This window comes from Lytechinus pictus, chromosome 19, assembly GCF_037042905.1.
Source record: "Lytechinus pictus isolate F3 Inbred chromosome 19, Lp3.0, whole genome shotgun sequence".
Classification (NCBI taxonomy): domain Eukaryota; kingdom Metazoa; phylum Echinodermata; class Echinoidea; order Temnopleuroida; family Toxopneustidae; genus Lytechinus; species Lytechinus pictus.
The window spans coordinates 6066452-6093995 of record NC_087263.1 but is presented as its reverse complement, the minus strand read 5'-3'; the positions used below and the strand labels follow the sequence as shown (position 1 = coordinate 6093995).

General features: G+C 37.6%; 1 protein-coding gene across 1 annotated transcript; it reads right to left on the bottom strand.

Annotated features, from left to right (window-relative positions):
* Nucleotides 1–2749: 2749 nt before the first annotated feature.
* Nucleotides 2750–27544, bottom strand: LOC129283388 (hsp90 co-chaperone Cdc37-like). Its single transcript, XM_064113770.1, has 10 exons — nucleotides 27444–27544; nucleotides 18255–18388; nucleotides 17209–17272; nucleotides 15068–15163; nucleotides 14043–14156; nucleotides 12507–12665; nucleotides 11440–11555; nucleotides 8803–8923; nucleotides 8117–8194; nucleotides 2750–6731 (listed from the first exon to the last, which is right to left on the bottom strand). Exons 1-10 carry the CDS (start codon nucleotides 27474–27476, stop codon nucleotides 6483–6485), a joined length of 1164 nt encoding a protein of 387 aa, XP_063969840.1. The 5' UTR covers nucleotides 27477–27544; the 3' UTR covers nucleotides 2750–6482.

Genomic DNA, 27544 nt, shown 5'->3' with positions numbered 1-27544 from the left:
ATTAGACGAAATGGTGAGTGGATGAAATGACAATTAGACCATGCGGATAGTAGAAAACTGATTTATGACCAAATGATAGTAGCCGAGTTGGTAAATGGACGAATTGATATTAGTCCTAATGGAAATAAACCACTCGAGAAAGGTCATGAGAGCTGTTTAAGAAGCCGGGTGGGTGTTTTGATTTTCTAAATATTTGGGAAGGAAATTAAATCCTTCAAAAGAATTTTAAGATTTTTTGTGGGGGATTAATAACCCTTTGGGAGAGGTCTCTTGGCGAATGTCTCCAAAAAAAATATTTTAATCAAGAAGTGGCAATTACAACCTCTTTGTAGATGAGGTTTTGTAGGATTTGACTCCATCTTTGAAAGTTCATCGGGTTTACTTATACCAAATTCCCACTATCATGATTTGCGCCACGAATCAAACAGTGTACTTAATCACGGGGTAATCGTAGTAATCTTATCAGATCGTATCAGATCAGTCGTGGTAATCTTATTGGTCGTAGAAAATTGTTGAATGGTTCAAAAAATTTCGCGATCAGTTACGAAAGGCCAGTCGTGGTTTTCGTAAAGGATCGCACGACAGTGAGGACGAGGTAATAGTTACCATGGTTACAGGTAGTGTTCAAATTAATTGCGTCCCAGTTCATCCCACTCCGACTCCCCCACCTAAAAAAAATGATTTTAAAATAAATCATTCTCGGTGTTCCATTAAAACTTTCGCTGTTTGATTTGTTAAAACTATCACGTGATAGCACTGATGTTTTATGATTGGTTTATTACACCATTTAATGAAGTATCGTGAAGAAGCTCGAGATCATAAAATTCACAAACATGTGCCAGGTTCAAACATTCAAATGCATTACCAAAAAGCTTGTAAACTCTCTCAAAATCTGTTAAGCTGCGGCAAGATTTTAAATGGCAGTATTGTCTTTTTTATCGAAACATGATGTCTCATTATTTATGTAAAGATTAAATTATCTAATCCGAGATGATTCAGGAAAGATGCTTTGTTAACAATCAGTATGTATATATGGGTTTCCACCTCATGTTGATTCTATGCCTACATATGAAATCCTTTTTAGCTGTTTGGAAATGTATTTTCGCACACGCAAACTTAGTGGAAATTTCGCTAGAGTAATTCGATTGATAATAAAGATTTTCGCACTTTCCAAATTCATATTTCATACTTACAAGTCAGGGGCGGCCCTACGGGTTATAGTGGGCAAAGGAAAGGGAGAAGGGGAAGAAACGGGAAGAAAGAAGATTAAAAAGAAAAGGTATGGGCTTACAAATTTGCCTCAATGACAATATTTAAAACTTTCGCTGTTTGATTGGTTAAAGATATCACGTGATAGCACTGGTGTTTTATGATTGGCTTATTACACCACTTAACGAAGTATCGTGAAGAAGCTCGAGTTCATAAGATTCACAAACATGTGCCAGGTTCAAACATTCAAATGAAATACTAAAAAGCTTGTGAAATCTGTTAAGCTGCGGCAAGATTTAAAATGGCAGTATGATTACTTTATCGAAACATGATGTCTCATTATGTATGTAAAGATTAAATTATCTAATCCGAGATGATTCAGGAAAGATGCTTTGTTTACAATCAGTATGTATATATGGGTTTCCACCTCATGTTGATTCTATGCCTACATATGAAATCCTTTTTAGCTGTTTCGAAATGTATTTTCGAACACGCAAACTTAGTGGAAATTTCGCTAGAGTAATTCGATTGATAATAAAGATTTTCGCACTTTCCAAATTCATATTTCATACTTACAAGTCAGGGACGGCCCTACGGGTTACAGTGGGCAAAGGAAAGGAGGAAGGGGAAGAAACGGGAAGAAAGAAGATTAAAAAGGAGAGGTATGGGCTTACAAATTTGACAATATTTGCAACTATGTTTTTCACGAAGGTAAGATTTTCTTTTGAATTTCCATTTACTTAGATTACGTGAGATGAGCAACATTCGAGGCCTTAAAGCATGTAAAGGGGTGATCCGGGCTGAAAATATTTCTATCTTAATACAAGAGTAGAATTCACTGAGCAAAATGCCGAAAATTTCATCAAAATCGGATAACAAATAATGATGTTATTGAAGTTTAAAGTTTAGCAATATTTTGTGAACACAGTCGTCATGAATATTCATTAGGTGGGCTGAAGATGTCACATCTCCACTTTCCGTTTTCTTATTTTATTACATAAAATCATAATTTTTTCATTATTTCATGTTTGTGTGAGTAACATGTCTCCCTTATAATGAAATAAGTTGCAGCAATAAATATCTAATGCACTATATCAGTTGTCAATCCAATTATTCTAGTTCTTGGAGGAAAAAAATTGAATAAACCCAATTTCATATAATAAAATACAAAAGAACAAGTGGGGATGTGACATCTACAGCCCACCTAATGAATATTCATGACTGTTTTCACAAAATATTGCTAAATTTTGAAATTCAATAACTTTGTTATTTGTTATCCGATTTTGATGAAATTTTCGGCATTTTGCTCAGTGAATTCTACTCTATTTATTAAGCTATAAATACTTTCAGCCCGGACCATCCCTTTAAACAACTCACACACACAAACCTTCTCTAGGCCTTCTTTCCGTGACCCCCCCCCCCCACCTTTCTCTCCCTTCTATTTCTCTCTCCCCCACTCTCTCTCTCTCTCTCTCTCTCCATCTCCTTCTCACTCCTCTCTCCTTACAAAGCAACAAGAATAACTATCAAAATAAGCAGATTTGGTATATGCCTATACATTGAATTATCATTTTACTCAGAACAACTTACAACGTAAAATTTGCTTTCCAATACTCCTCAGAATTCGTAACTGATAAGGTATACAAACATTGCAGCATTAATATATATAAAAAAATTAAAATGGCTCCAAGAATCAATGCATTTAAGTTCTGTTCTAAATCACTGCATTTTAATGACAAATAATGGTATAATATACCAAATGAAATTAAATGATCTGGGGAGTGTTTCATCAACAGTTTTGTCTGACAAGAGCTGACAACTTTCCTTGATTTTGATTGGCTGAGATGCAATGTTACTATAGCAACTGTCAGATAAAATGGGACTTAAGTCCTTTCATGAAACTCCATAAAAGCAACTTAATTTTCATCCTTCGAATACACCGTTTCAGACTAGTGCTTGAATTTTTGAGTTGCCATCGATTGTACCTCTTGCTGCAACAGGCCCTTGAAGGTTATTCTACAAAGTTATGCATGATTCTAAAATTGAATGGAATATCAATTGCAAAAATGAGGTGCATGCAGGTTTTTATCATATGTTTAACAAATTATGGCTGCATTTAAAACCTTTCTCTATTCATTTTTTTTTTTTTGCAAAAACGATTTTGAGCAATAAGGCTGTGGGTCATAATGATTGATCACATTTGGTTTACATTTGACTTACCATAATCAAGTCATTTGTAACTTTACAAACAATTTTATGAAACCATCTCCTAAAATATATCAATGTACTTATGGCAATGAAGGTAAAAGATGTAAACATATCTGAAACTTTTAAGGTAAATCATATATTCATTATTTGGTGTATTTTCTGGACAAAATCATAACTTCTGAGTAACTAATAAGAATTGATGCCATGCATTCTTCACGAAATAACAAAATGTTAAAATAAATAAACAATACCATACCATAAGATAAATAAACAATAGGTTTAAGCATAACGTTACACATTAAAATAAAACAGAACTCTGTATTTAATACATTCAAAATTGAATTTAATGAGGCGGAATTTCAGGAAAAACTTCCTGACAATAAATGACATATTTTTATGAAATCAATTTGGTTAAACCATTGTATTTACAGATTTTCTATTTCTCTACCTCTCATTTCCATTCAAGAGCACAGCTTTGCATATTTCGAACTGTTTGGTTTATAAAAGTTTTTATTCATGGATAATACATCCATTGCTAATGCATTTATTGATATTTGATAATGTATTCAATAGAAATTGATTCATTGGAGCTGATATCCATTAACAAATTTTACTACAATAACTATGAGCGATCAAATCAAATGTTAACTTGCAGCCTATCTTTACATACAGAGTTGTGATAACATCAATTTGAAATCCATTTCCATCAATTTCAAACTTCCAGGGGAGTGTTTTTCTTTCCAAGAGTAAAGTGTGACTTAGTCATGCTTAAATGCCAACGACCGCATGTTGTTTTACGCGTAATATGATTGATAAAGCAGTAGTGCGGTGATGCGTTATAAACCGTATGCAACTGGGAATTTAAGTGTGACTCAAAGTCACAATTACATCTTTGTGAGGTACCCCCAGGTGTTTAGTAACATACACAACAGGATGCAGTCTTAATGGCTAATATTGATGATGAAAACTTGTTTATGCTTGTTAGCAAAAGCACCAACAGAAATGAAAATGAATAATAAAGCTGTGGATACACATGTACATATATTCCCACTTGTTCTGTGGTTAGAAGGCTTATTTTCTAAACACAGGCACTGCACTGATTCACCACGATAAGCTGCACTATTTTCGCTGCACTCATACATAGTGTCTGATCTTAGACAATAGAAATTACTCTCTGGTCTTTATGGTTAAAGAGGAGATAATGGCCAAGCGGGACTTGAACTCACAAGCTCATAATCATGGGTCCAATGGTCTAACCACAAGACCGCACGAGCAGAGGTTTCTTATCTTTTTATGAATTCCACTGAGGATGGCTCAACAGAAATAGTACAAAAGCATCATTTGTAGCTCAACTTTGAGGGCAGGATGAGAGGGGAGGGGTTAACACGCTCAGGATGCAGTGATGCCAACCCGATCAAGAACATTTCAGCATTTTAAAGGCTGAAAATCAGTATTTTTGTAAGAAGATCAGTATTTTCACAGAAATACCATAGGACAACACATAAACTGAAACTTTAGAAATCAGCAATTGCATGAAACCACCAGTATTCTTTCTCATTTTTCAGTAATAATTACTGAAAACAAGTACTACTTTACAGCTCTGAGTACCACAATGATGAACATTCTTATTTGTCATTCTTGTTATTTAAAAAGTGCCAATCTAGAACGCTAACTGCTAATGCACACCAAAGAAAGATGCATTGGGATATGGTGTATACATAAATGTTGTTTATAAGAGGAACATAAAGGCAACATTACTAATAAGCTAGTACATATGACGTTTCACTCAGCACCTTCCATATGCCACAGATAAATATTGAAAAAAGTGGGCCTTCTCTTGGGATGTTTAAGTTGAGCATCAACAGTACTTCCACAAGATGAGTCCAGCATGTGCATTTCAAAACGCTAATTCAATCATGTATAAACACACCTAGAGTCGAAACAATATATTCAGGCATATGTTCATCTGTTCACACTCGCGGGGAGGGTTTCATCAACATTTGTTTTCTGACAAGTCGCGAGGGGGGTGTTTCACAAAGAGTAAAGTATGATTAGAGTCATGCTTAAAGGCCAAAGCGCACGTTATTTAACACATAATCAGGGCCCCGTCTTACAAAGAGTTACGATTGATCCAATCAATATCAACTGTATGGAAATCCATCCATACCATAATTTTTTCTATAGGAAATTTGCAAAATCTCCTAAGTAAACAAAGACAATCATGCACTGAATTTTCAAGAGAATGATGAATGTGTGCATATACATCATATCTAGAACATATTTTGAACAAACATACATATTAGATGTTAATGTTGCAGGACGTCCATAGTTGTGGTTGATCAGATCAATAGCAACTCTTTGTGAGACGGGTCCCTGATTGCCAGATATGTGGTACTACGCGTCCAATGCCCTGCCTTACAAAGAGTTACGATTGATCCAATCAATCGTAACTCTATGGAAATCCATCAGTGTCATATTTTTTTCTATAGGAAATTTTCACAATGTCCTATGTAAACAAAGAGAAGCGCAGTGAATTTTCAAGAAAACAATGAATGCATGAATGAATATACATCATAGAAAATATTTTGAACAAACATGAATAATACATGTTGACGTTGCTGGCCGTCCATAGTTGCGATTGATCGGATCAATCATAACTCTTTGTAAGATGGGGCCCAGTAATCTCACCAATGTGGTGATGCCTTTCATACTACACAAACTGAAATTGAAGTGCGACCATAAGTCACACTTAACTCTTTGTGAAACTCCCCCCCCCCCCCCCCGGATCTGACAACTTTCCTTGGCTCTGATTGGCTGAGAAGCATTGATGTCCGACTAGTCAGTGCTGAAAAGCTTCATAAAATTTGATGAATGTCTGTCGTCTGAAAAGTTGCCATATCTTCTAACTTCCTTCATTTTGACTGGCTGATAGCACAGGTGTCTGTTCATACGGTTACTGTCGATTAAGACATCTGACAAGTCCTTTCATAAAACGCTTCCCAGATGTCGCTAAGGCGTCTTTGAGTTAGTTTAGTGAGTTACAACACGATCAACAGAAGCTTGGTTTAGTCAACAGCATCAAGATTCGTCTCCGATTCTTTGTCGATCTCTTCGTAAACCTCTTCCTCGTCGCCGTCTCCTGGCCCCGCTGTCGCCCCTTCCCCGTCTTCATCTTTGTCCGCACCCCCTCCGGGTACCCACAGGCCAGAATCCACACATCGCTTCATGTGGTACGTGGCATCTTCAGGCTTCATTTTGGCAATGGTTTCTTGGAGTTGAGATACGCTCTTGGATTCGAAGCAATCTTGCAGCTCCTGCAAAACAAAACAAAAACATAAAGGATAATTAAAATACACATATATCGTCAAAATACTGTAACCTGCGTCTGCAATTATGTCGGGGAGGGGAATTTCAAAACTAATAAAAAAAGACCATACAATATATAATACTATGAATCAATGCCCGGACATCCCTTATACAAAAGATATTATTGTTTGATGCATTGTGCATTGCACTCTATACAAGACACACAAGCAATTGTAGGTAGACTACCTGTATGCATCTTGTTCATTGAAAAGACAAATAAGATTAAACTATTGAAGTAACTGCCTCAAAAGTGATTAGAAAAGGTTGACTGCAACACACCAAAGCATTATTAAGAAACTGTGAAGATTTTTGACCCCCCCCCCCCCTGCAGAAAAAAAAATGATAGAAGTCTGAGATCCACATAATCTGCACAGAAAACCTTGATTGGGACTACACATTAATATTCCAGTTAAAGAGCAATTCAGCTGTATTAGGTTATAGATTACATGTGATGGCATCTGAGGGGTGAGAAGCGATCGTTTGCAGCACATCGTTTTACTAGAATATTCTTCTTGTTTTATAAATCTGATCGTGTAGCCTATACCATGCCTTAAAGAGGAAGTTCACCCAGACGAAAAGTTTGTTGTAAAAAATAGAAGAAAAAATATTTAAAAAATTGGTGAAGGTTCAAGGTAATTCATCAAAAACAAAGAAAGTTATTAGACTTTAAATATGTTAATTTGTGAGGTCATATATACCAGCAGCTGCCACATATGTTATGTAATATAGTCAAATAAATATAAATATAAAATTTTAATGGTTTGTGATGATTATTTTTTTCCTTTCAGGAGCAAGTGTGAAAGTTGAAAAAAGATCAAAATGATGAAAATCCATATTTTATTGTTCCAAATAGACATGAAATGAGATACTCCAAAGATTTGCTTTGCCCAATTGATCGTGGGCCCGACAGCCACTGTGCAGTGCCAGATCGACGAGGCTCTATCCCTTTATTCGTTGAACGCCAAACAGGGTAGCAGCAACTCCCATCTTTTAACGTCTTTTGGTCTGACGCGGCCGGGGTTTGAACCCTCGACCTCCCGGTTGTGAGACGGAAGCTCTACCAACTGAGCCAACACAAATGATTTGTCTACTGATAAACTGAAGGTACAATAAAACCATTTGTTTTATCTAAGAAAATGAAATTTCATTAACTTTTACTAAACGGTATGTAGGAAAGCTGCTCGCACATGACGTCACAAATTAAAAACTTAAAATTCCAATAACTTTTTTAGTCTTTGATAGATTTTCCTCACACTTTCACTTTCAATATTTTATTTACTTATTGCGCTATTTTTGCAATTTTGTCAGGGTGAACCTCCCCTTGACTACTTACTTTTGGCAATGATTCAAACACCTCTGCAGGATCTAAGCCTCCTGGTCCTAATCTTTCCTGCCTTTCCTTTTCAATCTCCTAAATCATAAATAAAAGATGTGATTTAAACATCAAACATGTACCAGAATTCATCATATGACATTTTTTAAATATCATTTACAAAAAATTAGTTATGAATCCACATAATGTTCTTAATCAATTTATTCAGAATTTTAAAAAGAGCAATCAGAGTATCAGACCAATAAAAATGAATTACAGTTCAGTGATTGAGAACAAAAATTGTCAGATTTAATGCATAAATAAGCATAAACAGAATAATTAAGAAAATGAATAAATGAATTAACATAGTGAAAAAAAAACAGTCTACAGATGACATTACAGATAAAAGTCACACCAATTTTCACCATAATCATGCATCAAAATAAGCCCAGTATTCCTAGGATTACGTCTTTGGAATTGCTCCGCTGGGATTTGAACGAACTACCACATCAAAAAGCTTTAAAAATACCTGGCTCCTGTTACATAATCCCCGGTAGCTTTGATGAAATCCTTAATTTTGATTGGCTGTTGAGCATCGTTAACATGGTAGTTACCATTGGATGGCAAAGTTACCATAATATAACTTTTGTGCAACAGGGCCCTGTTGATGAGTTTTGAATTTCGGTGGTTAATGAATCTGAACATACCTCCTCAGCTTCTTTGGTAGCTTTATCTATCCTGATCTGAGCTCTCTCCCTAACTCGCTTCTTAAATGATTTAAGCTCATCATCAAACGCATCCTTGTACTGCTTCTCAGCTTTATCCATCCTGGGGCACAAATAAATACAATATTTATTAATTAAATTGGTTTACTTTATTTTCATAGAAGTGACATTCCCTAAATGGAAAATTGTGAATTAAAAAAACTTTTTTTTTACTTGTGATACAAAAAAAAAAAAAAAAAAAATCAATTTCTTTTTTGCACGTGTGGACATACAGTGGCAGTCAGCAATTTTTTGAAAGTACACTCAAGTCCAGAACAATAGAAAAATGGATTTACTGGACCATTTCCTTTGTTCTGGCTCTAGTCTAAAAAAAATTGCTGACTGGATCTGTACATATTTAAAGACCTCTCAAGTTTCAAAATTGCATTCCTTCTAGAATTGTTTCAGACCAACCGGAATACAATATTGTGAAACTAGACTGGTTTATTCCATTTTTCACGACATTGGCGTTCACACATACACACAGCACAAAGAGAGATTTGACAATGAATTGTTTTTAATAGCTATGCCAAAATTGATCTTTTTTTTCCATGTGTAAATATTTTAAGAGCTCTCACTATTCAAATCACAGTCATGCATTGTTTCAGACTAATTGCTATCATTTGCTTTTTAAACAATGTGTGTGAAAATTCATTTTCTATCCCACGAAACACAGCTCAAAATTGTAAACAATTGATGCTCCAGCATACCACCTATCTATGTCAATATCATGTGTCATGCCATGCACGTTTTGAGCATTTACTCCCTGCAATTCAAATCGCACCTTTTTCGCTGTGTGAGAATGGTGTCAGCAAAAATAAAATGACATTTCGACCACGATTCAAATTATTTTGATTTCCTTTCTGTTTGAACGCCTAGATCATATATTATACAAATAATGAATGTTCATGGTTCATGAGTGCAATGAACAGAATACTTCATGAGGTGAAAGATGAAATAATCCATTCAACGAAGCATAGCCAAGTTGAATGGATCATATACATTTTTATCTTTCACCGAATGATAAGTATTCTGTCCATTGCACAAATGAAAAGAACATTCATTATTCAATTTATATGACACCTAAATATAGATCCTTTTTCATTTGAAATGTATTAATTTTGATACAAAATATGCTCATGCAGTGCGAGCTCGGTCTGTTGATTGTCGTGTACATTAGTCGCACACTGCAAACACAAGTGTTTTTACTTTATGGGGTGCCTGCTTTCTGGGTACCCGCGTGCAATGGACAAAATCGTATGGATCCAAAATTGCAAGGACGATGACGTCATTGTAAAATGGGCTGAATGATCGATATCAAACAACCAATCAAATGACTAGGATCTGTCTAGGTGTCATATAATACTCACAAGTTACTAAAACATGGTTTCCTTTCTTCAAATCAAATACTGAAATCTACATCAACTGAATAATCCACCTGGAGCTCAGGATGAAACTTACAAACCCAATGAATGTCAGTCATGAAATGTACACGAAATCAACAAGTATATGTACTTTCTGCATTCCACCTGTCATTCCAATCATGAAATTCACAATTATACATGATGGAATTTACAAGTGAGGTATATCGTGACATATACACATAATGTGTAAACAAGTAGGAATGTAGGTCACAGAATGAGATCAGAAAACTTTTTTTAACTGGAAAATTATTTCAACAGAGTTGGCACTTAGAGACTAGACAGGCAGTACAAAATAATGAGGAAGTCAACGCTGAAATCTTGTTCCTATTAAAATGGACATTATCGGTGAAATTTGCCAAATTCCATAAAACCAAAATTTCCGGAAGAGTTTATTTTTTTCAGTTTTAGTTTTGTGATGTCAGATACAAGCAAAAGAGGACGTGCAGATATCCGTCCCTTTTTGTTTGTTTTTTCTTTTCATTTTGTTTCTTTATTTTATTTCAGTTTCTTAATAATTCTTTAAGGACTGTCATATCAAGTAGCAATCTGGCAGCTCAAGGACTTCAGAAATTTACTTTGAAATGAGCTAGGATCCTGATTACAGGGTTAACAAAAATTTGATTTGAATAAAAAGGGAAAAATCCAACAAGCATAACACTGACAATTTCATCAAAGACGGATGTAGAATAAGGAAGTGTTGCTTCATTTCACAATAGTTATATGCACATCCTAGTCAGTATGCGAATGAGCAGACTGATGACGTCATCCACTCACTCATTCAAACTTTCTCATTGTCAAGTGAAACAACGTTTAATTCCTCCCTGAATATGTGGAATTAGCATTATTTAATATTATAGAGCTTAGTCAAGTTGGTCCTTATTGTCAAATCTGCAAAATAATGAAATATTGTTTAATTCAAACAATAAAAAACAAAAAAAATAGTGAGTGAGGGACATCATCGACTGTCTCATTTGCATGTCTCTTCGTTGTGCACATCACTGTTTTGTGAAAAATAAGCGAAACTTTATACTGTCTTAACTTTCTTATTTTACATCCGATTTTGATGAAATATTCATCTTTATGCTAGTTTGATTTCTCTCTATTTTTACTCAAATCAACATTTTTCTGGGGTGGACTTGACGTTTAAGAAACTTACTTTGAAAAGAAGGGCCTGATACACGATCTTGGATCACGATTGAGACTTTTGGCTAACTCCAGTAGATATTGCATGATAATAGTCTGGTGGGCTACTTGCTCCATCAAGCCATGTTTCTGGAGAAAAGAACATATTTGTTTGAAAATAAAAGATTAGATGAAAAGGTGGATATATACATCACAATGAATCATTTTGCTTCAGAAATCTGACAAGCATTTTTTATCACAAGAGAAAAAAATCTTAGTTCTGTAAATTCCTATGTTAACATCAAATGTGGCGCCAAATGTGATGCAATACCAGGATTTTTTTTCCCAGGTTCAGCAAAATATTGGGGGTCTGGGCAGTACCCCCCAACCACTGCACAAATAATAAATAATAATTACAATAAAAAACTGGTAAATGACACACAGCTAAATTAAAGGACAAGTCCACCCCAAAATTGGATGTGAAATAAGAAAGTTATGACATTTTAAAGTTTCGCTTAATTTCACACGACAGTTATATTCACATCCTGGTCGGTATGCAAATGAGGAGACTGATGACGTCATCCACTCACTATTTCTTTTGTATTTTATTATAAGAAAAAGGGAATATTCTATTTTTCTCCTCATTGTCGAGTGAAACCACGATTAATTCTCCCTGAACATGTGGAATGAGCATTGTTTAATACTATATGATTCAGTCTAGTTGGTCCTTATCGTCAAATCTATAAGAAATGAAATATTGTATAATTCAAACAATAAAAAACAAAAGAAATAGTGAGTGAGGGACATCATCGACTGTGTCATTTGAGTTGTACATATCACTGTTTTGTGAAAAATAAGCAAAACCTTAAAATGTCATAACTTTCTTATTTTACATCCGATTTTGATGAAAATTTCAGCGTTTTGCTACTTTGATTTTTCTCTATTTATTCAAATCAACATTTTTCTGAGGTGGACTTGACCTTTAAAGATTTGCTCTTAGCAGCCCCCAAATTTCAAAATCTTAATTTGGTGTAGCATCCCCCCCCCCCTCCCCTGGTTCCCCCACTGTATTTTGAAGACTATGATAGGGGCAATCCTCACCTCTTGGCATTCTAAGTTGATACACCATATCGCCAGATAGTTTGCCGTCTCTTCGCACACCAGGTTCGGGTGATCAACCAGGAATCGCTGAGAATCGGGGTACTTCCTGTACATCCCAAACTCCTTGATCAACTTCTCGTTCTTCTCAACAAACGTTTCCTGTATCACAATAGAACATGATTATTGAAAATTAAGTCCCCTGCAAAATAACCCAAAAAATTCTATGCTATCGGGGTACTACCAGTACATACATTCCAAACTCCGATATCAACTTCTCGTACTTCTCCACAAACGTTAAACAGTATTAAGTATAGCATATGACTATGGCATTAAGTCCACTGCACTATAAAAAAAAATCTATGCTATGAGGGAACTGTGTACATTCCAAACTCCTTTACCAACTTCTTGTTCTTCTCCACAAACGCTTCCTATATCAAATATAACATGATATGTAATTATGAATATTCAGTCCACTGGGAATAACCACAAAAATTATACATTATCCTACATAGTAACTTTTCTACAATGATCATGGTCTCTAGTTCTAGTATCAGAGATTATCCAGCCCAGCAGTAGCATTAAGATCACACGTGCATACACAACAGAAATGAGCTTGCCCAGGTTTTTACTGCTTACCCATAACAATGCCATAGAATACTTACTTTCAGCCTGTTATACTCGGGCTCTCTCTGAAATTATTTTTCTTAGATCATCACGACTTGAGCATTTTATGAAGTAAAATGAAATGGAAATATATGGGGTAGGGTGTACATAACGGTTGATGATTTCATGAAATTGACCAGCATTCAGTTTTGTAAAAGCATCAACAAGTATCAATACATGTCAATCAAATTCATAAATCAGGGTGGTGTTTCAAAAGTTAAGGGGTGTTGCAAGAAAATATTTGCGATCAATTGCAAAATATTCTCTTGCAATTGTACAACTGATAGATCAACGTTAGCTGTAGCAAATCAGATTAAACTTTTTGTTTCAAAATTCAAAGAGCAGATTAGCAATCAATCACTAATTTGCAATTAACTACAAGACATATGATTGATTTAGGGACCAATAATAGACATGTGATTGATCGCAAGTTTCTTGCAACACCCCATAAGTGTGACTTAGAGTCATGATTAAACAGTAAAAACCAAAGTGTATATGTTATGTAACACAGAATCGAATTGATGGATTTGCAACAGTGCGCGTCCCATGGGCATTATCTGACCAATGCAGTGCTGCCTTATTTACAACATTTTAAGTGACATTCTAAGTAATGGGGTGTTGCAAGAAACTTGCAATTGATCGCAAGTCAATTTCAGGACCCTAAATCGATTGAAAGTTGTGCAAATTTGCAATTGATTGCATCAACAAACCAAAATTGATTTGCTTTCGTTCAAATTGATCATCACTTGTATATTTGCATCTGAAATTTTGTGATTGATTGCAAATATTTTCTTCCAACACCCCCTAAGTCACACTTACTTTTTTTTTCTTTGTGAAACAACCCCTCCCCCCCAAGATAGCATAAATTCTTACCATCTTATTTTCCCTCTCTTCCTCCGTAAGGTCCTCCTCCGACTTTTCATACGAATTGATCATGGTCTTCTCAAAGCCTGGCTTGCTTAGGGTGTCAACGTTCCATGGTGTTAGCTGTAAGAGTGAAATGAATGAATCTGAAGAATCATTTGAGTTTATAAGAATGCAAAAAAAGACTTTGTAACATAAAATCAGTCACCAAATGCCAATGACCAATCAGGATCATTGTTGTAGGCGTACTTGGTTCAAAACACTGATCAGGAACCAATCACAGTGGTTGTTTCATATTTGCAATTCATTGCTAACCTTTGTTACTGGGGCAAGAGAGCGTTTCAAGAAAGTTTGTTGTCAGCACAAAAATTGTTGCCATTGTTAGAGTCACCAATCAGTGCTCTGTCAAGGAAATCCCTGGGCCCTGTCTTGTAAATAATTGCGATTGATCCGATCAACCACAACTATGGAAAGCCAGCAACGTCAACATCTAAAATGCAGGCTTATTCAAAATATTTTCTAGATATGCTGTTTAATATCATACATTCATTGCTTTCTTGAAAAGTTAAGGTGCTTCTCTTTGTTAACAAAGGACATCGAGCAAATTTCCTGCACAAAAAAATATGACATTGATGGATTTCCATATTTGATCAGATAAATCGTAACTCTTGGTATGACGGGACACAGGAGCCCCACCCCCACTGAGAGAGGTCTGCAGACATAGACCCCTATTTGTGCACTTATCATATAGCTATGATAGGATTGCATTAAAGACAATGGGAAAGCCAAGTAATATAAATCCTGCACAAAAGTGGTATTGCCACCATCCATTCAAGCCTCACCACTCTCCAGCATTCCACATATATGTATTTTCAACTTGATGAGTGGAATTTCATATCACTGTCATGTCCGAGACCTTCACTCTAAAGTGTTTATATGTATCTATCGCTTTATGGGGTTACGTATTTTCTTGCTACACAGAGTTCACTAAACCCAAACCAACAGTATAACAAAAGTAGCAGGTGGTCTCCTACCTTTTCTTTCTTTTCAATGTCCGCTTCTTTCTCTCTCCACTTCTTCTCCTCGTCCTCAAGTTCCTTCAATTTGGCTCCAGCCTTTTTTGCTCCTTCCTAAAAATTGAAAATGGTACAGAAACACAATAAATATTAAATGACTCAAATAACTAAAAAGAATTAGAAAACATTAAAGTACATGCAAAAAGAAGAAATTATCAAACAAAGGCAGCTGCTACTGATGATCCAAAACTCATGTCTAATGAAGACACAATTATCTGGCCAACAGGGCCCCGTTGTACAAAGAGTTACAATTGATCCGATCAATCGTTACTCTATGGAAATCCATCAGTGTCATAATTTTCTCTACAGGAAATTTGCAAAATGTCCTTTGTAATCAAAGGAGAACACCCCAAATTGTCAAGAAATCAATGAATTTATGGATATGCATTCATATCTAGAATTTTTTTTTGAACAAACATGCATTTCGTATGTTGACTTTGCTGGCTTGCCATAGTTACGATTAATCGGATCAATCGTAACTCTTTGTGCAACAGGGCCCTGGGTTTCATTTGAAGATGACAAACCTGATTAGGCATTGGGCATAACATGAAATTGCATAATTTTTGTGAATTATCCGTCTCATTTGTAAGTGGAGACATGCTAATACTTTGACTTGGGATACCTTGATCATGATGGAGCCCACTGTGTACATACCCCCGCAGCCCAAGATCATATACCAAGCTCAGGCAAGAATTCTCACACTTGGGCTGGAGATGTGATCGCTTGAATCTCAAAAAAATGTCCAAGAGGACTAACAAGGCTAAAATATGTGACCTATCACCCCAAAACCACCAATAAGTCGCCAGGTAAGGTTCTTTGTAAATAGCCAAAATAGTAATTCAGTCTCCAAAAACCAAAAATTAAAAACAAAGCTTATCTGAACGAGTAATACTTCTTCTTCATACTGTCGACATTTTAAGTAGTGAAATTTGAAGTCGTCTCGGACACTACTTTTTCGGACTGCTTGGAAGTTTCACTGAGATTACACAGTATGCACATCTCATGCTTGAGTGAACCCAAAACTTCAAACCATGTTTTCTCCTTATTTTTTCACGCTCTTGCTGAATTTCCTCTGCATTCAATCAAGTACTTGTAATGGTTATTGTCGGTCAATTTCAACATATCATATATCATTTTGAAGCTTAGAAAAAGCATTTTCAAGCTCATTAAAAATCTCAATATTCATTTGGGTGGACTTATTGTTGGTTTTGGAGTGGTAGGTCACATATTGAGAGTGATCATACTTGAGCTGCTACTTTTAGAATTCATATTTCACACAGAAAAGGTAACTGAATGATGTATCTAAATCCTGATCCAACTAATCCTAACATATGCCTGAGAAAAAAAAACATTGCAATCTTCCAAGAAATGAAGACAAGGGTAATTGGCACCCCTCCCCCCCCCAAAAAAAAAAAAAAAAAAACAGGACAGAGAAAGATATTGTATACCCCATGATTTAGCATCAATCATCCTATCACATGTATTATATATTCCAAGATTTTTAGACAAAGGCAATTGATGTGGGAATAAATATTGGGACACTAATATGCTTTTCACACTGTACTTTTTTTCCTTAACCCCGGGAAATTGGTGGGGCTAAGGGGGGGCCTTAGCCCCACCAATTTCCCGGGATTAAGCTTAGCCCACTTCGTTTTCACACTACGTTTTAGCAAAGTGGGCTAGCACGGTAAATAGTACGGTACTATCTGGCCCTGCAAAAAAAGCAGGGTTAGCCGGCATATTGTGGTGCTAGCACCACAATTGTGTGATGCTAAGAGATGCAGTGTGAAACGAAACTGGGCTAAGGAAAAGTGGGGCTAAGCAATAGCCAATCACAGAAGTCGTATTTGCATGTTAATCACGCTCTGTATGGTAATATCATCAATATTCATGAGCTGTGGGATAGTCCGGGGTTAAGGCGTTAACCCCTGCTAAGCAGATAGTATGGGGTTAAGACAGTGTGAATCCAAAAAGAAGATAGTATGGGGTTAAGGATAGTCCGGGGTTAAGGATAGTATGGGGTTAAGGAAATGCAATGTGAAAAGCATATAAAAGAACAAACAAAACTAACCCATGATTTTTAGTAATTCATTACATACCTCATCTCCTTTGGTCTTAAGATCAGAAAGCAACTGTCTTGTATCTTCAACAGCATTATGAGCCCTAAACAAAAATAATGAGAAAACAATAATAATAATGACAGAAATGGATTTTTTTTAATGCTTTTGACCTCAAAAGCTGAGCACACTCGCTGACTGGCCAGCCAAAATAATACGGCAAACATAGCCCAAAGTAATGTAGATATTAGGATGTGATGTAAGTTGGTGGCAATATAGATGTAGCACTCGCAGTACCAAAGAACCCTGGTTGTCGGAAAGGCGAAGAGGATGAAATGTATGGTGAAACAAGTCCTCCTCGCAGTGTATCCGACGTCCAAAGTGACGATTAGATCCCTTGGCTGGCCTGACTATGTAGCTTTGCTGAGTTGTGCACCCAAGCATGGATGAATGCACAGGGCTTGGGGGTTTGGGTATATTGTTGTGTGCACACAGACTCTAGCCCATAGTACATGTATACTCTATGCTCCAACCAAGGAGGTAGTTGCTCCAACCCATCCCACAGTAGTACATGTATGTAGGGAGCAGTCGCGCGTGCCCCAGACTGTGGTACATTTTACCACACTTTGAGCAGGAAACCATAAAGTTGACTAACCATTTGAAATTGAAATAGAATTCTTCTCATGTAAACCCCAATACTTTTCAAACACAACGCATACACTCCTAGAAGTCTAAAGTTGTACAGAAAAACAAGAACTACCTTCCAGCAAACCAGAAGGATTTTCATTTGAAATTGAAATAGAATTCTTATTAATGTAAATCAATATATACTTTTCAAACACAATACCTTCAGTCTACAGTTCTGCTAAAAAACAAGGACTACCTTTCCATAAATAATAAATCTTGTGTTTTTAAATTGAAATTAAATTCTGATGTCAATCACAATATTTTTCAAACACACAAATTCCTTAAAGTACACTGTAGAACATTTTGTTGAAAAAAAGAACTTTCAGGAAACCACTAATATCATATTTATCAAACACACCCCATAAATACGTAAGAGTTTAGAGTGGTGCTAAAAAAAATACCTTTCTGTGCCATGCTCCACATTTTCTCTCTCCTTCTTCTGCTCCTCCATGCGTTCTACTCTTGCCTTGTGTCGCCATCTAAACAGGCTGGGTGTATCAATGTTGGGATGAGTGTCATCCTCATCATCAGATACCTACAATTAAAAAAAAAAAGCATTTTGTTGTATTAAAAGTTGTACAAAATTTTGAATTTGAATCTAATTTCAGTTTTTCTTACAAATTTACATCCTACCGATTTCGAAGTTTGTTGCTTGGAAAAAAAATTGACTGAATCATATTTAAAAAGTGGAGAATGTAAAAAAGGTTTCAAAAAATCTTTGAAAACTCCTCCAAATAGCGTGTAATTACTAATTAGCTATCAATTATTATCACGACTATTCCCAGCTTGTGCGAGTCACATCAGATCGTCTGACGATGTCATAAATTCATGGCATTTTTGCCCAATCGTGTCACATTGTTTGGTTGGAACTATCTTTGGGGGATTTGGTATGATATGATGGGGTTAAATTAGACCAATCTCCTGTTCAGATTAGATCTATTATCTTATACAATGGATATAAATCTTTTTATTTAATTTTGATTTCTTGAACCTTGAACCTTAAAGAAGTACTCTCCCAAAAAGCGCACACGCTGTCCTGGAGAGGGTTGTGCTGTGTCAGGTGCTGCCAGTGCTTCAGGTGATGTGGTGATCCTGTGGTGGTATTCTTGGTGCACTATATACAGTGTGCTAGGTGCAGTGTGCGGGTGGTGCGTGTGTGTCCCTCTTACAGCATCTTAAGGGGAGGGGGAGGCAACATTTGCTGAATGATAGGCAATGTTGCTCCCCGGAAGCCAGCTATAGAGGTCGATGTCACAGCAGCGTTTGGGAGAGTATTCCAAATACGGATGGTTCTTGGGAACATACTGTACATGTAGCAGTTCACTCTACAAAAAGGCTGGGTGTACTTGTGCACGTTGTGGACGAGAACTGCTGCTTAACTTAATCTGATGTGGCATGTTAATGTAAACATAATTGTGATGAATTTTGTAGAACATCTCACATTGGCTAAGAAGGCGTCTGTGTTGGAGAGTATCCCAGTGAAGAGTTGACAACATCGATGTTACACTGGATTCTCTGCTATAGTCATGAAGGACAAACCTAGCACCCTGACGCTGAATGTTCTCAATAATGTTTATATCTTTCTGTATGTGAGGATTCCATGCACATGAAGCATACTCAAGTTGAGGTCTGACAAGTTGCTTGTACGCAATGGGCCGTATGCATAAAGACAAGCAATTGCTTATAAGCAAATGCTTTAAGCAAAAGCAAGAGCTGGTCAAGCAAAAGGGCAAGTTCAAGCAATTGCTTAAATTCGTATGCACAAGCTTTTGCTTGTGCTGAAACCTTTTGCTTGCACTGCCTAAGCAATTGCTTATGTGTTGTACAAAGGATCGTTACGGTTGTGCGAACATCGCACAGTAGGACAACGACGCTTCGTGCCCGACCTGGCAGCTGTATTTTTTTATTACGCAAATAGGAAGAAAACAGTGCAGAGCATCAGGGGGGTTTCTGTGTAGATCGATGGACAAAAATTGCCGTAAAAAGTCTAAAGTAACAGGAATTTGATTAGATATGAAATCACAACATAACCTCTGGAATATGGAGCTTGAAACGGTATGAAAATTTAATCCTTAAACGAGAATGCCCTGAGTAAGCAAGAGCTCAAGCTGGTCCGGAGGTGCTTGAAAAAACGCAAGCAATTGCTTATCAAGACAAGTAAAAGGTTTGTTTTATGCATACGGTTTTTAGCAATTGCTTGTTTGGTAAGCATTTGCTTACGAGTAGTAAGCAATTGTTTGTGCTTGTAAGCAAAAGCTTTTGCTTATAAGCAATTGCTTGTTTGTGTGCATACCGATTCAAGCAAAAGGCTAGCACAAGCAAGTGCTTGTTTTTATGCATACGGCCCAATGTCTCTCACTTTCAGGTCACATTTACCAAATGCTCGACGTATGATTCCAAGAGTACGAGCAGCTTTGGAGGATATCTTCTGTGCATGGGAGTTCCAACTCAGGTTGTCTGTGATGGTAAAGTTGCAAGCCAAGGGTTGTCGTTTCAATGAGATACACATGTGGGCACACTTCTTGACATTGAAGGACATATCCCACAGTTTTGCCCAATCTGATAATGTTGAAAGATCTCGCTGGAGAATTGCGTGGTCAGCTCTTGTCTTGACCTTGCGATACAGCACACAGTCATCAGCAAAGAGTCTGATTGGTGATGAGAGGCATTCACAGATGTCATTGATGTACAACAGGAATAACACAGGCCCGAGTACTGAGCCTTGTGGCACGCCTGAGAGTACACTGACTAGTGGTGAGGATGTTCCATCAACATGAACTGACTGAGATCTGCCTGATAAAAAAGCTTTGATCCATCCATGCATTTGACCAGTAATGCCATAATACTCCAATTTGTAGAGCAGCTTCCTGTGTGATACCTTATCAAAGGCCTTACTAAAGTCGAGAAAGAAGGCGTCTGTCTGACATTGCTGGTCGATGTTGTATGCCCAGTCTTTGATGGCCTAAACAAGTTGCGTTTTGCATGACAGTCCCTTCCTAAATCCAAGTTGGTTTGGGTTGATGATGTTATTCTTTTCCAAGTATTTTGACATGTGGCTCAATACAATGTGCTCTAGGATCTTGCAGCAGATGCATGTGAGTGACACCAGTCTATAATTGGCTGGGTTACTCTTGTCGCCAGACTTGTAGATGCTGGCCACTTGAGCTCTTAGCCAATCACTTGGAAGAATTCCCTCATCATAGGATTGTTGGAAGAGATGAGTAAGGACTGGGCTAATCTCATCTGCATAGTCTCTTAACATTCTAGCAGGTATTTCATCTGGACCACTGGCTTTGTTGGTGTTAAGTTCTTTCAGTTGTTTATTCACTCCTCGTAAGCTGATGAAGAGATCTTCAATTGGTGTGTACGGTGAGGGACCCTTGTCTGGTAGTACCGATGAAGTATTATCATGTGTAAAAACTGAAGAGAACTGAGCATTTAGAGCATTAGCTTTCTCCTCATTGGATACATAGGAAACATTTCCTTCTTTCAAAGTTGGGATTCCTACTGACTCTCTCCGCTGAGCTTTGACGTACCTCCAGAATTTCTTTGCGTCAGTCATAAGACTTCCTCCAACAACATTTTGAAGGTATTCACTGTGAGCTGATTCTTTTGCTCTTTGAACAGAATTTCTCTGTTTTGTATGTTTCCCAATCTGAATGTGACCTTCAACGTCTTGCCTTCTTGTATAGCCTGTCCCTCTTATTCATTTCCCGTATGATCTTCGAGGTGATGTACAGGTGGCTTGTCTTGGGCCTCGAGTTCCTTTGGGGAATGTGAGACATGATTGAAAAAAGAGAAGTCTTGAAGAATATCCAATTATCTTCTACAGAGATGTCTTCAGGAGATCTTTCAAAGTAGTCATATGACATCTGAGAGCAGCGCTCCTTAATGTCTTGTTTGTCAGCTTTGTCATACTGGTAAATTCTCCGCACTGGTTTTCTTTGGAGTTTGGGTCGCATATTGATGTCAAACAGGGTGATGTCATGGTCACTGATCCCAGGTTTTGTTTGGGTATTATTCACAGCATCAGGTGTAGTTGTGAGTATAAGATCTAAGATATTTCCAGAGGCCGGTCTTGTAGGCTCCCTACCCATCTGGGTTAAACTACATCCATTCACAAAGTTGAGGAAGTGAGAATGAATTGCATGAGTTCTAGGATTCGATGTTACAACTTTACACCAGTCAATATCCGGTAGATTAAAATCTCCCGCTAGGACTAAAGCAGGCAGTTTCCTGTGCTTTCGAAAAATAGTACTGATGCTACCTTGTAATTCGTCAATCACCTCATCCTTAGAACCGGGTGGTCTGTAGAAGCTACCAAGATAGAGCAGCCCTCCTTTGACAAAGTCTATGGAAGCCCAGCATACTTCTGCAGAGCAATCAAACTCAGGACGCCTGATTGAAGCCAAGTCCCTCTTCACTGCAACAAACACACCACCTCCAAATGCATTCCGATCATTTCTGTATACTTCATAGTTTTCTGGAAAGATAGAATATGTCGGCACGTCAACATTCAGTTTTGATTCGCATCCAAGTATTATGTCTGGATCATGTTGGGCAAGAGCAGCCTGGAAATCCATTTTGCTCTTCTCAGACTTCAGTCCATTGCAGTTAACTTGCATCCCACGAAGCTTTGTTCGACGAGATTTGGACTTCTTCTTCGCTCTTGGGGCGTTTCTCAATGGCGTTGAGGTCAGCCGAGGAGAAAAGGAAGACCTATAGATCTACGCTTGAATTATCAGGACTTGATGGACTAGAGGACTTGTCAGTCATGAGAGGGGTAAAGGAATTCGATGTGTCAACAGAGATGAAGGTTCTGAATAACCCATGCGAAAAATTTGGAAGTCCACAACTGCAGATCCAGGAAATGTTAGAGTCATTACACAGTGCTTCATAATGGCTGTCAGTAATTCCCATACATTGGCAATGAAACCAGACATTACAGTGGTCACAGGCTACACCAGCATCATCATCTTTAACTTCATGCCCACATTGGCCACATGGGAATAAAACCGTGTTGGGTCCGGGATTAAGCTCAAGTCTACCACTCAGGAGTAGAGAGGGGATTATCATTTTTCTACTCCTCAAGCATTTGCCATCAGACTCTAAGAGATGACCTACTTCTGGTACACGTAATCTGTTGAAATTCTTTCTTTGGTAGTTTCCCCTCAATTCAAATGGAGTTGTTGAAAGGATGCTGTTGATATTCTGCTCTGCTGAGTTCGAGCACAATGAATCATAGATAATAGATATGAAGAGTTAAGAGTATCAGAAATGATAGCCTCGGTAACAGCACCCATGGGTTCATATCATCTCGCGTGCGAAGGAATATCAGTCATATGCACGGGACACACACGACAAGTCAAAAAGATAGTGGGCTTTTGCCCACATAAAATATCACCAATAATCTGGTATTTCACATTCTGCTATGACACTTACCGAATCATTTAGATCATTCCGTGACTTCTCCTTGAAGTTTCTTTTTTAAAATATGTATATTTTCTTGATCTTTAGTGAAGATTTCACGGAGATAAAATTTGGTCAGAGTAGATATCAATTTTCGCCTAAAGAGGGCGCGCGATTTATATTCATATCAAAGACACGACAAGGGAAAGATTAGGAACCTACACTATTTTACACGCAAATCGACGCAAGGCATTACGCGAAGTCCGTGAAGTGTCCAATCTTTTCATTGTATAGACTTTGGTATACCGTGACGTTCGTTAATACTGCTTGTACTGCTGGTTTCGTTCCAGGCATGTGTATTTAAAAAAAATATATATATATTAGTGATCGTTTTAAATTGATTGAAACAAAAGTGTTATCATCGCAAATAGTAATCTTGAATTATGTTTTTGAAGGTATTTTATTTATTGGTGCCCATAATTAGTAAATTAATCAGAAGAATTGCGCATTCAAAGAATTTAGACACAGTTATAAAATTACCGAGGAGCTGAATTAAGGTTGTGAAATTTATTAGCGCCACCAACGGGCTTCCTTGTATTTCCGTAGAAGAGACAAACGAAGTCACTTGCTAGGCCGAGGTAAGCGAAATTTGCTCTTTTTAAATGAAATTAGTATAATATCATATATATGTATAATTTTGTTATGTATTGCTACTTACCGGAAAGAGCCCCGGTGCGTAGCGAGAAGGAGTTTCGGCAAATATTACTTCAGCAATGAAGCAATGTTTGCCGACTACTTCGAAATCTACGGTCAAACACGGTCCGGTGTACGAGGTTCGTATATATACGAACCTCGTAATTAGTGTGAGTGCGGTAACAGTGGCTCCATCATGGAGAAAACAAGGTCATGAAGGTGTAAGGGCAGAACGTACAAATTCCACTATTTCTTGGCTTGGCCCAAAAAAGTTTGTCACAAAGTAACAAACTTTTTTGCAACAGAGTGAAGACTCAAGACAAGTCATTAGTCAAGACTCAAGTTCTCAACTTGCGATTGCCACAAATATGGCACAGCTCAGCACATGCACTCATCCTACGAACGAGGTTATAATATAACCTCGTTCTCGTGTGTATACACTAGCATGGCCAAAAAAAGCATCGACTATTTTCCTCCCCTTCCCTCACCCAAACATCATGACCTTATCGAACTAGATCAAGTGTGATACTTGACATAAATTTATATAACAAATTTGATCTAATTGCTGAAAATAATATGAAAAATGACTAAAAACTCACCGATTTTTCCACCTCCGGTGACCGTCACTACTCTTGGTTCGTTCAATGGTGTTTGATCGTGACAAATCGAAAAAGAAAAAAATATCACGAAGCCATAGAGGTTCATCCACCCCGATGGATGAAACACTACTCGTGATGCATTCTGGTAAACATGTCTCGATAGCCTCGACAGATTGGCAATTTTGTTTCGTCTAGATAAACATGTTTAAAGAATAAAAAAGTCCAAAAACTCCAAATGGCTATTTTGGGGGGCTTATCTATAATATTTCTAGTACTGTATCCAGAGCATCATTTGTCTGTTTTCCTCTTCCCTTACCCTTTCTTTCTTTTTTCTTTTGAGCGTAAATTAATTCTTTTGATTTTTTATTTCTTACTTTTTTTTCAGTCTTTGTTCTTTGGTTTTTTTTCTTCTTTATTTCTATTAAGGGGAACTCTCCCCTCCTCCTGAAATTTAAGGGGTATTGAATGTGTACCCCCCCCCTCCGCCGCCTGTGACAACAATAATTCTTGTGTAAAAAAAAAATAGTGAACAAAATATTGAGTGTCAGGCAGTGGCGTACCCAGGATTTTCCAAAGGGGGGGCAAATTCGTCCGCCAAAAAATTTGAAAAAAAAAAAAAAAAAAAAAAGGTCTTCAAGTTCAAAAGAGGGGGCCACTTGTGGCTCGTCACAGGGATCAGTTGTGACTCGTCAGGGGGGCAGGGGTACGTCCCTTGCATGAGTTGTGACTCGTCAGGGGGTGCAGTCTGCCCTCCCTGCCCCTTAGGTACGTTAGTGGTGTCTGGTGAGAAAAAGACTACAGTCCCCGGATCACGGAGCTTCCTATTATTATGCTTCACCGGAAACAGGTAGGAGCTTATTGTAACCAGCTCTGTGGTCGCCACTGTTCAGTGGCTAGCTTTCTTTTATTCAGCACAAGAGGGCGTGCTGAAATACTTACGTAGGAGACTATGGACCAGACGAGAATAAGGAAAAATTTCCTTATGATTTTACCCGATTTAGAAAGAAATCTTCAATTGAAGGACGATATTTGACTCATTGGGCATTGGAATCCTGTTTAAGTAGAACCAAAATCTGCATTTGGGTCAACACAAGAATTGGTAAGTCAGACTCTTTTACTTCGCGCGTTCCTACATTAGAAATGACAGTGTTAGCGGCACTGGTCTCAGATCAGTCCCACCCCGTACATTTTTCTGTATGGCGAATGGTCGGGGTGAACCAGTGAGCACATGCACCATTTCATTTTAGTTTTACAAAGTACCGTAAGTAACGGTGTATTAACCGCACCTTTTTCTCGGCGGGACAGAATCAAAAGTCGGGGGTGCGGTTTATACACGGTGACAGGTCTGAGCCAAGCCAATCTCAGCCCGATACCACTACCATTTTTCAACTCGCGTCGGGTGGCCGAGCGTAGCCGCTTGGGGCAATCCCGTTTAGAGGGGTATGAGCCGCGGGTATAAAAGGGAAGCAACTATGACTACCGGTATCTGCCGTAAATGTCCCTCAAAGTTATATCACGGTAACAAACGCACCTACCTTCATGAAACTGACTTATTTTAATGGTGTGACTCTGTCTTTGTTGTCATTTTTTAGTCATCGCGGCAAAGTTCAGACGCCAATCGATCGCACAGCGCGGTGCAGCTAGCCGAATAAGACATGCATGTGTAATGTTTATCGCAACGTCAACGTAAGCTGGCGCTTTACCTTTCTGTGGAAGTTATTTTGTTTGACAAATTATTGGTATTATTTGACAATTAATTTCTTTCATTTGCCTTTCCTTCATTTCTCTCTATCATCCATCATCTCAAAATCAATCTTCAATCCCCATCTTCACTCCTCCCGACTTTTTATTTTTAATTATTATTCACTTTATTCCCGCCCAGAGCTCCCATTGAAAATACGGTATACCGGTACTAGCATTTTTTTTCCTATTTTGCTGTCTGTAAGATACTGCCACACACGTACTGAGAACTACCGGTAGTGGTTCAAAGCAGACAAGAAAAACACCTGAACAAAATCGCAAATTTCTCGTATCTTGAACCTTCCCGTATTCCCTTGTCTAAAATTCATGTCAAGACATTGAATGCTAGACAGAATTCTGAAAGCAAAAGTGGGGCTGTGATGCAGGAAATATGATATGAACGATCTTCTCGTATGGGTGAGCCCCCATGTTGATGCTGGTATCGGTACTTGCAATGAACACCGGTACCATATGTGTGTGTGTGAGGTGACTCGGAGTGTGGAAGTGGCCAATAATATCGGCAACTTGCAGATAAGTGACGAAGCGCTGATTTCCCATCATTTTTTACCAGTAATTCTTCGAAAGTTCGATATTTTTTGGCTCTTGACTCTTTCTTAAATACGCATATTAGAGATAGAAAGTAAGTTTGATTAAATTTTTTTTTATGATTTTTTTTTTTTTTTTTTCCATCCGAAAATGGGGGGTGCGGTTAATACACGGGTGCGGTTAATACACCGTTACTTACGGTAATACAATACCGGTACTGAACTTCTGAAGCACAGGCTTTACTCAGTGAGTCAGTCACTGTGTCTTTTTTCCAATTTAAATTGCCAGTGCAGTGCCAAATTTAAATAAACTCACATATGAGAGGAAAAAATCCTGTCGAACCTGATGAAAAATGAAGTCCGCTCGTTTGCAACACTCCCCCCACACAACTTTGGCACAAGCTAAACTCAGTCAGACTCAGAGTCAGAGTCACAAAAATCACTTTACATCAGTCCCATAAACTGAAATTGGTGGGGTTCAACAAATTGCAATAAAGAAAATGAAGACTGGCTTTGAAATTGTTTGCAAATGATTTTAATCATCACAAAAAAATACATTATGTAAAGTCACGAATGATAAACCTAAAACGGAACATAATATTACCTCAATATGATCCCACTTGCTGTAATCAACCATTTTGTCAGAGCTTCAATACTTCTGATTCAGCTTCGATCAGATATGGACGGACGAATGTTCGGGAAATC